Below are 17,124 nucleotides of genomic sequence, written 5' to 3'. Positions count from 1 at the left end.
TCCAGTTTGTTACGTCATTTTGTATAGGTGCATATTACCTGTTAGTTTGGATGTGGATATCATGGAGGAAGGGGGTGAGTAGCTGGGACGCTCACTTTCTGTTGACCGTTTCACTTTGTTTATTTAATTTTATTTGGTTTATCTTTTGTTTTCTATCTTACCGTCTTCATGCAACGTGTTGCTGTTCATTTCTATATTGTAATTAAAACCCTTTGCGATCGAAACGCGTCATGGATGTATTCCCACTACTTAGCCCCTTTAGCGGGTACTGGCTGCCGTAATAGACAGAATATTAGTCTAAGTCAAATTTGACAGCAAAATCCCCCGAGTTAAATCAACTCACATATTGTCCCAATCTACAGAGTGTTAAATTAACACTGAAGCAGAGTTACCACTGTTGAGGATTATGTGATGTGTTTTCATTTCTAAAAGCCTGAGCAGTAGTTGATCATCTTCAACATAGTTAACAGCGGGTTTTCTTTACTAATGCACACTCATCAATTAATTAATTGCTTAATTATCCCATTAACTTTAACTCGGCTTCAGTGTTAATTTAACACTCTGTAGATTGGGACAATATGTACTCTGAGCAGAGTTGATTTAACTCGGGGGATTTTGCTAAAGTGAGTACAGACAGTAACTGAAATTATAGCCTCCAGGTTTTATTTTTTCAGGTAATCTAATCAAATTAACACTATAAATTCAAATGTAGAAATGTACATTAATGAAAATACACACTTTAGTTTTTCCAATTAGCATTCTGTGCTTTTAAACAGAGGACAGATCTTCTGTATTCCTGAGTTTTTCTTAACCAAATCCTTGATAATCAAAACTTAATAAATTAATTCATTCACCCACATGTTGTGTTTAAAACTTAATTCTTGAGTCAAACACAAAAGCAGATGTTATGCAGAACATTAACCCCAGTCTAAGTGAAACTATATGAAAATAATAAATTGAACATTATTGTATATTAACATATAGTAATTTGGATTAATGTCAATACGCACTTCAGCTTTTCTAATCTGCATTGTTTGTTTTCTACCAGATGAAAGATCTTTTTCATTCCTGAGTTTTCTAGTGTATTTCCACTCAGATCCAGCTCGATCAGGTTTGAAGGATTTAAATTAAATGCTGAAGTCAGAGCAGCACAACCTTCTTCTGTAATGCTGTTATTATTCAGCCTGCAGAGAAAGAAAACAAAGACAGGAAACAATCTTCAGTTGATTTCAGCTACAATACTGTGAAGAAATTGTATCTTGAGCAGCAGACATTATTTGTGAAATAATATTTTTATTAATAATTCAACTGCATATAATTTATTTTTGTATTATCTCATCACATTTCACCTCAGTTTTAGATTATAGTTTTGATCCTGTAGTAAATCATCAAGCTCCTTCACTCCTGATTGTCCAGGATCATTTCCTGTGAGATCCAGCTCTATCAGGTGTGAAGGGTTTGATCTCAGAGCTGAAGCCAGAGCTTTATAACCTTCTTCAGTGATACTGCAGTTTGAGAGTCTAGACGAAGACCAAAAAAAAAAAAATAATTATTCATTTAGCATACTAATGTTTTTTTTACTATTGTAAAGTATGTTAATGTTTAATTTTTAAATTCACCAAATTCAAACCTGAGTATCTGCAGTGTACACTGAGAGTTTTCCAGTAGACTGGAGATTTCAGTCACTCCAGAGTTTTCTAGTTTATTTCCACTCAGATCCAGCTCTATCAGGTTTGAAGGGTTTGAATTAAATGCTGAAGTCAGAGCAGCACAACCTTCTGCTGTAATACTGATGCAATTAAACCTGTAGAACAGAGAGAAAAAGCCATAAATACTATTATGCAACTAGTAGCTTTGTCTCTTATTACTTTAGTACAGCGGTTCTCAATTCCAGTCCTCGCTTCAGACGTTTGTTCTATTCGAATGTAAGTGCCCTGCGAAGTGGACATCACAGGATATTCCGCCATGATTCCAGTTCGAAGTGAGCATATATGTTTCATTTAAATGTCATTAAAGTGTACGAAATGTGAATTTAAATTATATTTATTTACAGATGCATTTATGTCACACTCTAGTAAGTTTGTGAAGACGAAGACGCTGCAGGTGGTGACGTAGCACAAATATGTGAATGAATGTTTCCGAAGTGAAGTACACTTCAACGGCTTTCCCCTGCTCAGGGAGTAGGAAGCAATAGACACTGTTTAGGGATCATGTCAATTGGAACACAGTTCATGCACAGAGCTCACTTCTAACGAGCTGGTTATCTGAATCAGGTGTGTTAACTAAGAGAGACATGCAAAATATGCAGAGCGGGGGCGAGGGGGTGTTTGGATGGGCGCGAGGACTGGAAGTGAGAACCGCTGCTTTAGTCCACCAAAACGAGATTTATGACAATATTTTTTCAGTAGTTTTCCTTTTTTAACACATTGACTAAATTACTTACTTCAGTGTTTTCAGTCTACACTGTTCATTCTTAAACAGAGTCGAGAAGAACTTCATTACTGAATTTTTGAGTGTAGTCTGACTCAGATTCAGCTCTGTCAGATTCGAAGGGTTTGAATTTAAAGCTGCAGCCAATAAACGACAATCTTCTTCTGTGATATTGCTGTTATTCAGACTGTGTTAAGAGAAAAAGCAGTTTCAGTTACAGTTTCAACTAAATATTTGTTAAATACTAAAGAGTTAGTTGTTAGAAGTGGTAAACTATATATAAAACATCCAGCAGAAAGTTTATAAGTATTGAAATTGTCATAATAATGATAAAACTTACATCAGTGTGTTGAGTTTACAGTGTTTGTCCTGCAGTACCATAGTAAGTTCCTTCAATCCTGAGAGTCCTAGTTCATGTTCACTCAGATTCAACTCTCTCAGCAGTAACAGGTTTTCACCCAGAACTCTATTCACATACTGACAGGCTTCATCTGCAGCAGGACCCAAAAACCTGAAGAAGAGAAGATGAAGCAGGATTCAGTTCAGTTCTCCATTAAACTTGGAGTAATGAAAAACAGCAGCCAAATCTGATGAATAAATGTGTGAAATGGTTGTATTTATTTTTATGCATCAAATTGCATTAGTGAAATATTTTTTTCTATAAATAATTCACCAGCACATCATTTAAGTATTATTTCATCATCTCTCACCTCAGTGTCTTCAGCTGACAGTCTGGATCCTGTAGTAAATCATCAAGCTGCTTCACTCCTGATTGTCCAGGATCATTTCCTGTGAGATCCAGCTCTATCAGGTGTGAAGGGTTTGATCTCAGAGCTGAAGCCAGAGCTTTATAACCTTCTTCAGTGATACTGCAGTCTGAGAGTCTAGAGAAAAGAGATTTAACACAAAATGCATTTGAGATTTTTTTGCAGCAATATTAATTGTATTCAAAAATACCATTATTATTTATTTTCTCTGATTATTGAGGCAATACATAAATTATTATATTACAGAAGCATTTCTTTGCCTTTCTTCATCATATACAGTCATTTTGTTGGGATCCTGGAGATGCCCTGACATTTGTGCTAATTTCAATTACTTTTACCATCATACTGGCAATAGTTTCATTACATTACATTTAACACAAATTGTGCTACAGTAATAACAGGAGGTACACTATGAGCCCTATCATACACCCGGCGCAATGTGGCGCCAGGCCCGACGCAAGTGTTTTTTGCTCGTTTCAGCCTAACGCAGTTATCATTTTCATGTCCTGCGCCACATTGTTTAAAAAGCAAATGCATTTGCACCCATTTGTGTGCTCATGGGCGTGCTGGTCTGAAAACAAGGTGTGTTCAGGCGCATTGTTGGCACATTGCTATTTTAAGGCAACTGAAATAGACTGCGCCGTTGACCAACTGAAACCTGGTAGTCAATGGCACAATATTTTTTTTGTTATTTAAATAGTGTTAGTAACATGCGCCTATAGGCATGTGCACCACGTGCGTACACTCTGCTTATTACACACACAGGGACGCGCAGCAGCACACAAAAATGCCAAATAATAAAAACGAAAGGATTACAATGTAAAAGATAATTATTGTGTATATAAATATAATTCTGTCAGGACCACTATCGTCAGAATGATAGATACTTAGCATAAAGTTTGGTTTGGCGGTATGGTTCTGTTCTGGGCAAAAAACCTCCCTGCCCATCCATGCAGCCTGTCATGAATGAGCAGGGAGAGCAGCAATAATAACCCCCCTAGGGTTAACAGAACAGAACAATGCAGATATCATTAATGTACTCAATGATATTTAAGTGTAACACTTTATTCAAGATAAAGGAGTCTGATTAGCAAGGAATATCAGAAAGCTAAGTCCTGACTGTGGCGAAAGGTGGAGCTGGGGATGGAGGAGGGTAATTTGCTCCGAAGCAAGCTAAAAAGCTGCTGAATAATACTGAATACAGCTTATATAGGAATGCCGCGATAGGTGTCGTATTCCTATAGGTAGATGTGATCAGCTGAGAATCAGCTGATGCAAGCTTGACTCACGTGACCTGCCAGAACTAACGCTAAAGCTTAATAAATGCCTACATATCATAATGGATAGTCAATCACTTTTTTATGCGCACTGTTTTTCGGTTTCACTTTAGCAAACAATCACGTTCAGCAAGGAGGGGAGAGGATTGAAAAGGGGTGCACAGTAACCCATTTGGGGGGGGGCAGTGTTTGTTCTTGCAGTCTTTGCGCTTGCAAATTCTGCCGTGTAAATAGCGAATCCGCCATGGTGCGAGCACAACTGACTCTTAAAGGGAATGGGATTGTGCCAGGACCTCAGTCATCTCAAGAGGCTTAACTTTAAACAAAAAAATTATGTTGTTATTAAAATCAAGCAGTGGTTCACTGAACTCACCTGAGTTTCTGCAGTGTGCAGTTTGTATTTTCTAATCCGTTCTGGAGTTTCTTCACTCCTGAATCCTGCAGATTATTGTTTCTCATGTCAAGCGCTTTCAGACTGGAGTTTGATCTCAGGACTGTAGCGAGAGCTGAACAGCTTTCCTCTGTTAGACCACACTTACGCAGACTAAAACGTTAAACATGAGAGAGAGAATTTACAAACACATAATCAGTGCTTGATTGATTATATCTAGAGATTAATTAGAATTATTGTGTTTTGGTCACCTGGGTTCTTTAAGATGCTTCAAATGTGCAATAATAAATTAAAAGAATACTCACATCAGTGTGTTGAGTTTAAAGTGCTTATCCTGCAGTAGAGCAGCGAGCCGCTTCATGTTTGTGTCTCCTAGTTCAATTTCACTCATATTCAGCTCTCTCAGGAGTAACGGGTTTTTACCCACAATTCCAGTCACATACTGACAGGCTTCATCTGCAGCAGGACCCACAAACCTGGAGACATGAGTAGTCAAGGTTATAGATTTAATTTTGAAATAAGTGGGGACATAAAAGCCAGTTTGGTTTGTACATTAATTTTAACAACATTAAGTTAAAGAGTTAACTTTATAATTCAACAAACTATGTATGTGCTAAACACTTACCTTATGTTCTTACTTACACTCATCCTTGAAAAAGAGCAATTTTCTAGTGTATTTATTAACTTATCAGGTAATGTCAGTGGTATGACCCATTTCAGATGTGGACAAAATGACAAAAACAGTGCTTGCATATAAATATATTTTAACTGGTTATTAAATGTATTGCTAGGGACAATTCAGTAGTCACTGGATATTGGTATGGTGTGAAGTGGAAGGTTGGAAAAACACAGGACTGATGGTGCAGCCACAATCGCACGTCATTGCGAAGTCATTTATTCAAGCGTCCACAGTCCCAAAGTGCACAAATTTACAAAATTACGACAAATAAAAAAACATACACACAACAAAAATATTTACAAAATATTAGTGCTGTCAATCGATAAAAAAAATTACTAATCAATCACACATTTTTTTCTGAAATTAATCATGATTAATCCTACCTAACATTAAAGTTTTTAAATATACATTTATATTGCAATAATTTCAAAGTCAATCTTCAAATTAATGTAGAAACAACATAAAGACTGTATATTTTTTATATTTGTTTAATGGCATCTTTTATTATGACTGAATGCGAGTATCACCAATACTACTGATGTCTCAAGGAAATTGGTATTTTTTCCCTAATATTTAACCACTGACTACTGTCACGAATTCAGTCCATGGACTTCCGTTTATTCACCACCAGATGTCACCCTTTCCATTACATTGACTCTCGCACTACACAAACTGTTGCATAGCACCCCGGACTACATTTCCCATCATTCTTTGCACAATTTGCACACTGCCCTGATTGCTCTGATTGCACACAGGTGTTTCTAATCACCTCACTCACTATATTACACCCCCTCTAACCACATTTCTCGGCTGAGTATTGTTTAGCCTGTACCCCTTTTCCGAGTCTCCGTGTTTTCCTTGTTTTGCCTTGCCTGTTTTTGATCTTTGCCTGTTTTCTTGGATTTCTCCCTCTCGTCTCGCCCCTGTGATTCTGTCTGCTGATCGGTGACCTACGCTAGCCCTGTGACTATTCTTGTGTTTTGCCCGCCATATACCTGTTTGCCAGTGTTTTGACCCTGCCTGTTTACCACGTCTCTAAAATAAAGCCTGCAGATGGATCCACATGTCTCACGTCTTGTCAGCCCCGTTACAACTACAGCCATTCAACATTGCAGTATAATTGAGAGCTATCAATTTGAACAATTATTAGACTTTAAAAAAATAACAACTTCACATAAACCCATTATAATAAATGTCATATATACCTGTGCCCTTCAGCAAGTAGGAAATATACAGAGATTGAATAAAGTTATGAAACACTAAATTCTAAATTAAATCCGTAAAACTACAAAAGTTATTGATTAACACATTACAGCAGCTGGGTTATTCGGTTTTTTGACTGCTATTACTTTAAGAGCTGTCACCTCTGAATTTGACGTGGATCTGACATGCATGCTCGTATTCATTCGTGCTTTAATATTAAATGCACCCGCGGCATATCCAACACAGAAGACACCACAAGCAAGAAACTTCACAGCACGAACAAGGACACAAACTGACAAATATACAGATAAGTAAAGTATTGATGTTATAACTAAACCTATCTTTAACACTCACCTCAGTGTCTTCAGTTGACAGTTTGGATCCTGTAGTAAATCACTGAGCTGCTTCACTCCTGATTGTCCAGGATCATTTCCTCTGAGATCCAGCTCTATCAGGTGTGAAGGGTTTGATCTCAGAGCTGAAGCCAGAGCTTTATAACCTTCTTCACTGATACTGCAGTCTGAAAGTCTACAGAAAATAAATACATAAGTTAAAATTAACAGTGTGGTTCAAATTATTTAATTACTGCACAAATCAGAAAATATGACTAAATCACACTGCAACTGAATAAATGGTCAGATATGCAGACAAACAGATATGCAGGAACACAACTTCTAGTTTTAGCCTGCCATCAAATTAGAATAAATCAGAATCAGATTTCTGTACAGAAATCATTTGTAGAGTTACAAATGTTATTCAAATGAAGCTGAATGCCAATTATCAGTATGTATCATCAGCTAAAAACAGCTCTGTTAAACAGCACAGACTCACTCACATTGCATTGTATCTTATACAGGTATAACATTCTGTGAATTAAAGATCTACTGTCTCATGTTCTGTGTGCATCTTATATAAAACAGATTACATAATTACCAATTTCACTTCAGTTCCAATTTATCAAACATAAATTTGAATAAACTAGCTTTTACATTTTGTATTTATTAAACTACAATTCTCTGTAAAATATGAACTTATGCTGCTTTTTGTTTTCAACTATAATTTTCAACAATTGCAACTGACATTATTCAGTTCCTCATTATAATCCACAAACATTTGAACTTAAAACACTCCTTGTTTCTAAAGTCACCGGGAGTCTGTGTTTTTCTTCATGTGTGTTTTCAGTTGGCTCTACATGACACTCTAATTTTAGAAAAAAATGTGTGAATCAGTTAAGTTTGTTTGTTATATAGTTTTATTTTCTTCGTATTTACAAATATTGTATTTATGGTTGTTATTTTACTTTTTTGAGGGTTTTACAGTTTCAGTTTAGTTTTTAAGTCACCAAATGTTTTACTTTTAGTTTATGTTTGCATAGTTTACTTTAGTTTTCATTTAAATTTTTATTACAATTAACAAAAATGTTCACTTTCATTTTAAAGACAAACCTGTAGTGAGAAAACAAGCTTTATTTTTTCCAATTCTGAAGGTGAGCAGATGAAAAAATATAATATTTAATATTTGCATCATGTAAATGTAGAATATTTGCATCATCAGTTGCATAATATTCCTGTCATTGGTGTGAATGTTAAGCCTGTCACAATAAAAATAAATTTTGGACTTGCATATTAGTAAGTAGTAACTGCTTTAAATGATATCAGACCTCCAAACCTGTTTGCATTTTGACCTCCAATTATGCTGGTACAATTTGCCACTCTAAACTATGCAAACGCTGCCAACCACCAACCCAAATTATTACATTTAATGTATTATTAATTAGTTTGTTGTCAACAAAAGAGAGGCTTTAAGAACTCTCTACAGTTCTCCACCAAAATAAAAGCTCTATGGTTTAATGTTTGAAAACAAAACAATTTAAGAAATAAAATAAAATAAGTTGTAATATTACTAGCCATTTTATTAGGTACTAGTACTGCACAATTAATCATTAAAATATTACGTTGTGAACACCCATGTGAACTTATTCCAACGATTCAGCATTGCAAGTGTCAGCGGAGACTCCACAGCACATATTTTATCGCTGCTCATGTTAATGATCGAGAAGGCCGATAGTCACACCGTGATGTGAACATGCTCATTTACTAACACAGGCAGCGACAAAACCCACGCTGCTCATGCTTTGCTGATGCTTCTGATGCAGGTGTTAAAGGGGTAGTTCACCAAAAAAATGACCAAATCAATACCTGTGGCTCCTGACAATACATTGAGGTCTTATGAAGCGAAACGATCAGTCTGTACAAGAAAATGACCATTATTTACTAAATTATTACATTTAATCCTCAGCCTAGGCAAAGGTTCTCAGCGCATTCATAATTTTCTGAAGCACTATCATCCTCTGTCGCATAATGACATATGCGCCAGTGGCGAGGCTATGGCTAAGCCCGAGTATTCATGGGCCCACCCAATGAGAAGCTGGTCATTTCCAAATGGATGTAATGTATTAAATAATAATAATACTAATAATAAAAATAATAAATGTCTTATTTCACTTTAACTGTCACACCCATGGACTTTTCCCCCCTTGTTTGATTATGTTAGTCGGTTCACCTGTGTCCTCATTAGTTGATCATCCTCACCTTTCTGTCCCTCGTTAACAACCCTACTTTCGTTCTAGTATGTTCAGTATGCATTTGTTCGGTATTGAATGTGAACGTTGCATCTACGTGTGTCTCCTGTCTGCCATCTGTGAATTACCATACTGTGGATTTATTAAAGACTATTTGACTTGATCTTCTTCTTCGTATGTGTTTTAAAGACCATGTTACGTGACAGAATACGTGTGAGAGCTGGCTACAATGCATGCGATGGTGGATGAAACAGTGGAGCGTGAGAGGGCGAAGGAATGCTCCGTCCACTGCGCCACTGCTGAGGGTGAGCTTATGCAGGACTCAGGAGATTTAATAGACTTTTATTCTGAGGTTCTTCTTCTGTCATTATCTGTCTGTCCCGTCACAACCACAGAGGTTGTGATAGAACTGTCTATATATATTGAACTTTCTGTCTGGAAATATCTATCTGCCCTGTCTGTATGACAACAACCACAGAGGTCGTTCCCCTGTTGCTAGTGCTCCCGGTGCTGGGAGTGGCCTTGTGGTGTGTGTGGGCAGCACACACCGGTCCTAAGCCCCCTGATAATCCTGAACTCCTGCCCAGCCTCCCTCTCCCACCACCTCTGCAACAGTCCTCACCATCCCCACCGCTGTCTCCTGGCAGCCCCTCTGCTCACCCTCAGCCCACCATCTGTGCGGTGGGATCGCCGCGGGTCTGCCAGTCTCCATCGGTGTCGTGGCTGGAGGATCCCTTGTCTTCGCCACCAGCCTCTGAGTCCTGGACTCCGCCTCGGCCCATCGACCCAGTGGCTCCACCATGGCTCCTAGCTCCCTCCTCTCCACTGTGGCCCGTCAGTCCACCAGCTCCACCTTGGCCCTCCGGATCCTTGGCGTCACCCTGGTTCATCGGCTCTCCGTCTCAGCCTCGGGATCCTCCACCACCTGATCCGCTGCTGTCGGTCGGCCCCCTGGAGTTGTCAGCCCTTCCTCCACCATGGCTCCTCCATCCGTCAGCTCCACTGTGGGTCACCATAATGGCTGCGGCCTGGGTCCTGTCTGGCTCCTCCTGCTGCAAGTCCCTCCTGTTTCCTCCATGGCTCCTCGCTCTGTCATCTCCACCCAGGACTCTGTTAGTCGTCCTCCTCCCGGGTGTCCGGCCTCCACCTGAACCTTCTCCAGTATTGTCAGCCTGCCTTCCAGCCAGCCCTTTGCCATCCCCTGTCACTATCCCACATCCACTCCTTTGTCTTCCTCCTAAGTCCCCCTCCGTCCCACCCTTTTTTCCTGCGGCATGAGGTTGCGCCTTCCGGGAGGGGGGCAAACTGTCACACCCATGGACTTTTTGTTGTGTTTTCATTCCCCATGTGCTCAGTGTGACCGAGTTTTTCCCCGTGTTTGATTATGTTAGTCAGTTCCCCTGTGTCCTCATTAATTGATCCTCATCACCTGTCTGTCCCTAATTAACAACCCTACTTTAGTTCTAACCTGTTCAGTTTGAATTTGTCTGGTATTGAATGTGAATGTTGCCTCTATGTGTGTCTCCTGCCTGTCTTCTCTGAATTACCCTACTTACTTATTAAAAACTATTTGACTTGATCTTCCTCTTCGTGCGTGTTTTAAAGGCCACGTTCCATGACATTAACTTTATATATTTAATTTAAAGAAATATTAAGCATGAGTTTTATGGTCAATTACATGGAGTTTCTTAATTTTCCCTCTTCCTATAGGAAGATACAAAATGACGTGACATGTGGCCAAGTATGGTGACCCATACTAGGAATTAGTGCTCTGCATTTATCCCATCCAAAGTGCACACACACAGCAGTGAACACACACACGGAGCAGTGGCCAGCCTTTTTTTTTTTTGCTGCGGCGGAGCAGTTGGGGGTTCAGTGCCTTGCTCAAGGGCACCTCAGTCGTGGTATTGAAGGTGGGAGAGAGAGCTGTACATTCACTCCCCCCACCTACAATCCCTGTCGGTACGAGACTCGAACCCGCAACCTTTGGGTTACGAGTCCGACTCTCTAACCATTAGGCCACGACTTCCCTGACGATGATTTATCAGTTTCTGTTAGTTCCATCCACAACGTTACGGTGTAAGGACATAATAGTAAAATGCACGTCTTTGTGGAGCTGAATTTGAAAATAACAAAACAAATATATAAGTCTTTAAAAAGTATATGTTGAATATCCCAATTGAAACTAAATCTTAGCAATGAATTTGGACAGTCTACAAATAAAATCAGACCACCTGCCATTGACGGGTTTATAGATTGGAAACTTCTGAGCCATGCATGTTTGAAGCATCATATTAGTTTAGGTTCAGTTAAATGGATGCATCTATTGTAGAAAAAGAAAAACATAAATGTTGTGCTAGATACTCTTCTCCATAACTGCATATTTGCAGCTGTGCACATTTCTACGGTCCTCGATATTTACTACTCTTTGAACGCGAACTGACAGACACTTATGAGATTTACTTATTATGATGACTAATTATGAGATCATCTGCGAAGCCCTGTTGTCTCAGACTGAGTTAATTCTTTAAAATAAACTTCCTTTAGTTAACGCTAGTTAATGCATTAAATAATACATTTGTTACAATACTTATTGTCTTTGTTAACATTAGTTATTAAAACACAACTGTTCATTGTTATTTGTGTTTGCTCAGGTACGAATGTTAACTTTTAAGTTTAATTATGTATTAGTAAATGTTTGTGAACGTGAATGTTAAGTTGTAAACATTATCATGTTTAGGAAACCAGTTTGAGATGATTTGAGCTTTGTGACATGGCACATTATCCTACTGGAAGTAGTCATCACAAGATGGTCACTGTGGTCATAAAGGGATGGACATGGTCAGCAACAGTACTCAGGCAGGCTGTGGCATTTCAATTATGCTTAATTGGTATTAAGGGGCCCAAAGTGTGCCAAGAAAATATTTTCCACACCACTGCACCACCACCTCCAGCCTGAACCGTTAATACAAGGCTGGATGGATCCATGCTTTCATGTTGTTTACGACAAATTCTGACTCTAACATCTGAATGTTGCAACAGAAATTGGGACTCATCACACCAGACAACCTTTTTCCAATCTTCTACTGGAAGATCAGGTTGCTGTTGCCTTTCTATGAGTTTGAACCAGTCTGGCCATTCTCCTCCGACCTCTGGCATCAATTAACTGCAACAGAACTGCCAATCACTAGACATTTTCTCCTTTTTTTAATCATTCTCTGTAAACCCTAGAGATGGCTGTGCATGAAAATCCTAGTAGATCAGCAGTTTCTAAAATGCTCAGACCAGCCTGGCACCAACAACCATGCCATGTTCAAAGTTACTTAAATCACCTTTCTTCTCCATTCTGATGCTCAGTTTGAACTTCAGCAGATAGTCTTGACCATGTCTACATGCCTAAATTTATTGAGTTGCTGCTATTGTTTGGCTGATTAGATATTTACGTTAATGACCAGTTGAACAGGTGTGCCTAATAAAGTGAGCATTGAGTATATATATGGAAATGCCCCACATTATGGTTGAAACAATCATATTCCTTTCAGGTGTTTGTTTAAAAGACATTTATACAATAGTACTATTATAGAAGTGTTATGTTTGTCTTTCTTTTGTAAAGAGCTTGTTTTAATAAACAGTATTTATTTATCACATGGAATGCTGCTTTGAAACCAGTCCATTTGAACTAAATCTTCAACATTTCCTGTCTGAAAATAGGCAGTCTTTTTTTCACCACACCAGTTAAAGGTGCAATAGGTGATTGTCTTCAGAAACATTTTTTGTTATGCTAGTTGAAAGTCTCTTCACACCCCGATAGCAATCATTAAGTTAAGTGGTCTAAATATATTTATCTGTATTTATATATTCTGTGGAAGGCTTAGGACCAAGAAATGTTCGTCCAATCAAAATGCTCGGTCCGAACGTTTTAAATGGCTTTCCTACCTGCCTGTCAACATATGTATCTGCATACCTCTGCGCACCCTGTTCGTGCAGACAAGATACGTCATCAGCGCGTTCACGTATACTGTGCAGACAGAGCGAGAATGGCAGACAAACATCAACAACCCGGTCTTCCTTCCTGGGATTGTAGTACTTTTAAAGTTTTCTCACCGTTGAATGAGACATGATGTAGCCCAGCGGTTCCCAATTCCAGTCCTCGCGCACACATTGTGCATGTCTCGCTTAGTTACCACACCCAATTCAGATAACCAACTCGTTAGAAGTGAGCTACGTGCATGAACTGTGTTCCGATCGATATGACACCTACACAGTGTTCACTGCTCTCTACTCCCTGAGCAGGGGTTTACTTCACTCCGGAACATGGTTTGGAATTGGGAACCGCTGATGTAGCCTATTGTAGTAATGTTGTCTCTGGTATTCTGGTCTGTGAGTGTATATGCGTTCAGGGGGCGTGGCTTTGGACGGCGATTGCAGGGAGGGTGGGACGTTTGCTTTCAGTGCTATCAGGCTAAAGTTAGCATTTTCCAAGATCTCCTACTGCACCTTTAACAACATCTATTATTCTTTGGAGCAGCTGCCTGATTGTCACCTCTGACACACAAAATTGATGAGATGACAGAAGCAGTACGCCTGACCAAAATGTTGGTGACAGTAATTCTTATGTAAACATATAAGCATGTAAACATTACTGAGTTCAGCAAAAAGTATTGTGCTTATGTTTACATATCTGACAACATGTAGATATTGCAATTACCAGTGTAACTGATGGTGAAATGTACTCACTTGAGTATCTTCAGCTCACACACAGGATTCTTCAGTCCCTCACAGATCTCTTTGACTCCTGAGTCCAGCAGACGGCTGTGGTTCAGGTTCATCTCTTTCAGGATGGTTTTGGAGGAGAGAACAGTAGCTAGAATTAAACTTTTCTCTGTCAGCTCACAATTATTCAGCCTGAACACAAAAAGCAGCATTATTTATCTGCTCCACATGTAACTGGATGTCCTTTATAATGACTAAACACAGATGTTATAATATATAAATCATGTTCACTCACTTCATTTTCTCCAGTTTGCTATGAGAGTCCATCAAAAGAGCAGAGAGTTTCTCTCCATCCAGGTCTCCTAATTTATCCTCACTCAGATCCAGTTCTTTTAGTACTAATGGATTTACACCCAGCACTTCAGTGAGATACTCACACGCTTCCTGTGCAGCTGGACTTTTCAAAAACCTAAAGGAAGTAGAACTTCGATTAGATAGTCATGCTATAATTTGATGTCATTTGCGGCTCTCATCCTCCTTATGGGTCCAGTGTAGTATTAATGTCATAGTTATGATAACTGCCTCCAGTTCAACTGAGAAAATGTAAGAAACTTGAGTTCCAGACTCATGAAATTCAGTCGTTTACTGGTATTGCATTTAAGTTCTACATTGTGTCATTTTAATTCATAATTTAATTATCCATTTGTCTCCTCTACATAGTTGCACAGCTGTGACTCCATGTCTGTGGCTTCTTTGAAATATTTTAAGTCAATTATCACCTGATGGTCTGTAATTTACAGCATCCACCCCGCTGTAAATCAATGAGCCCCTCCACTCCTGATTGTCCGGGATAATTTCCTCTAAGATCCAGCTCTGTCAGGTGTGAGTTTGACTTCAGAGATGAAGTCAAAGTTTTATATCCTTCTTCAGTAATACTACAATCTGAAAGTCTGTATATAAAAAAAGATTGATTTAATGATATCACCTGCTTCATTTAAATTTCTAAATATTTCATATAAAATTTAATGTTGTAAGCTGTCAAAAAAAAAGGAATTAAAATAAAATTTTAGTCTCCATAGTCATCTAGATTTTTTATCATTTGATATACCAAATAGACATTTTGTAATGTATTCTGTATCTTTGTGATTTTGTGAACTTGGCTGGTAATTTTCCTCTGTCCCGGTTTTGTGTGTTCCCCCTCATTACTTCCTGATTGTTTGCACCTGTGTATTGTTAGTCTAATTCTGTGTTCACGCCATGTCATAATTCTGAGATGAGAACACGTGACAATCTACTCTGAATTATGTGTTTCTTTAGCAAAACTATCAACGGCAAAGCCCTCACGTGCTCCTGAACTCGCAGTTACAACTTGTAAACTCAGAATGTTCTGAGAGATACGACTTGGATCAGTGACAGCTGTACCACGTGTCCGCCAGGTTCATTTTGGTGCTACTTAGGCACTACCTCTGAGTCCGAGAACATGGAAAGCTATGAGTAAAATGTCACGTGTTGTCATCTCGGAATTACCGTAATTACAACATGGCATGAACGCAGCATAATTCCCCCTGTGTATTTAAGCCTTTATGTATTCTGTGTTCATTTTCTGGTGTTGTCCATTGATGAAAGTACTGTTGGTGTTCTCAGTTCTGCTCAAGCTTCTCCCATGTCACCTTGTTTTTTTTTCTTCTTCTTTTTTTGTTAATATTACATTTTAGTGAATCAAACAAAAGCACAAAGTGCAATGTGTAATGTTTTAAAGAGAAAACATTACACATTAATAAATGTATATTCACACACAGACATGTACATAAATTAAAATACACACTTCAGTTTCTCTAATCTGCATTGTGCATTTTCCAACAGAGGACAGATTTTCTCAATTCCTGAGTTTTCTAGTTTATTTCCACTCAGATCCAGCTCTATCAGGTTTGAAGGATTTGAGTTAAATGCTGAAGTCAGAGCAACACAACCTTCTGCAGTAATGCTGTTATTATTCAACCTACAGAGAAAGAAAACAAAGACAGGAAACAGTATTCAGTTTATCTCGAAACCTTCTTTAATAAACAACAATGACAGTTTTAATACAAAACAAGTGAAAATATAACATCAAAATAATGTTGTATTCAATACTCACATCAGTGTGTTGAGTTTACAGTGTTTATCCCACAGTAGAGCAGCAATCTGATCCATTTGTTTGTCTCCTAGCTTCTTTTCACTCAGATTCAGCTCTCTCAGGAGTAACGGGTTTTTACCCACAATTCCAGTCACATACTGACAGGCTTCATCTGCAGCAGGACTCAAAAACCTGCAGAATGGAAGATGAAGCAGGATTAAATTCAGTTGTATACTAAACTTGGTATAACGGAAAAATCTAGAAATTACTGCTTAAAACCTATATTAAAACTTTTAATACAAATCACCATTAACAATAACAACAGATTACTGTATTAGTGAAATATGTTTTCTATAAAAAAATAATCCTTCATGTCATTTATTTTATATTATTTCATCATCTCACCTCAGTGTCTTCAGTTCACAGTCTGGATCCTGTAGTAAATCATTGAGCTGCTTCACTCCTGATGGTCCAGGATCATTTCCTGTGAGATCCAGCTCTATCAGGTGTGAAGGGTTTGATCTCAGAGCTGAAGCCAGAGCTGTATAACCTTCTTCAGTGATACTGCAGTCTGAAAGACTAGAACAGGAATGTAAATGTAACATTCAGATTAACTGATTATTCTAGAAATGTTCTGAACAATCTAAATCCATTAAAGGAAACATTTTGTGAGATGGAAGCAAACCAAAAAAAAGGACCTTTAGTATGTCAGGCATCAACTCACCTGAGTTTCTCTAGCTTACAGTTCTCTTTCAGCCCATCAGAGAGCAGCTTCACTCCTGAATCCTGTAGATTATTATTGCTCAGATCAAGATCCCGCAGACTGCCGAAGTCTGAACTGAGAACTGAAGTGAGAGCTGAACAGCTTTCCTCATTTAGATCACAGTTACTGAGCCTGAAAATAATAATAAAAATATTATGAATATATAACTGTACCATTATTGTAGGAAGCAGAGGTGTTGAGAGTGAA

At 38.4% G+C, this 17,124-nt stretch overlaps 1 protein-coding gene across 1 annotated transcript in view; it reads right to left on the bottom strand.

Annotated features, from left to right (window-relative positions):
* LOC107566706 (uncharacterized) overlaps positions 1 to 17,124 on the bottom strand; it is a 101,602-nt gene that overhangs the window by 31,069 nt on the left and 53,409 nt on the right. The window contains 11 exon segments of the mRNA XM_016252235.1: positions 1,011 to 1,520; positions 1,631 to 1,804; positions 2,444 to 2,617; positions 5,171 to 5,341; positions 7,102 to 7,275; positions 14,066 to 14,233; positions 14,337 to 14,510; positions 14,821 to 14,991; positions 15,867 to 16,040; positions 16,176 to 16,346; positions 16,560 to 16,733. Coding sequence (XP_016107721.1) covers positions 1,011 to 1,520; positions 1,631 to 1,804; positions 2,444 to 2,617; positions 5,171 to 5,341; positions 7,102 to 7,275; positions 14,066 to 14,233; positions 14,337 to 14,510; positions 14,821 to 14,991; positions 15,867 to 16,040; positions 16,176 to 16,346; positions 16,560 to 16,733 — 2,235 coding nt within the window.

The sequence above is a fragment of the Sinocyclocheilus grahami genome, unplaced genomic scaffold (assembly GCF_001515645.1).
Source record: "Sinocyclocheilus grahami isolate Dianchi unplaced genomic scaffold, SAMN03320097.WGS_v1.1 scaffold1094.1, whole genome shotgun sequence".
Taxonomy (NCBI): domain Eukaryota; kingdom Metazoa; phylum Chordata; class Actinopteri; order Cypriniformes; family Cyprinidae; genus Sinocyclocheilus; species Sinocyclocheilus grahami.
Note: the sequence above shows the minus strand (reverse complement) of the source record. Positions and strands in the feature narration are given on the sequence as shown.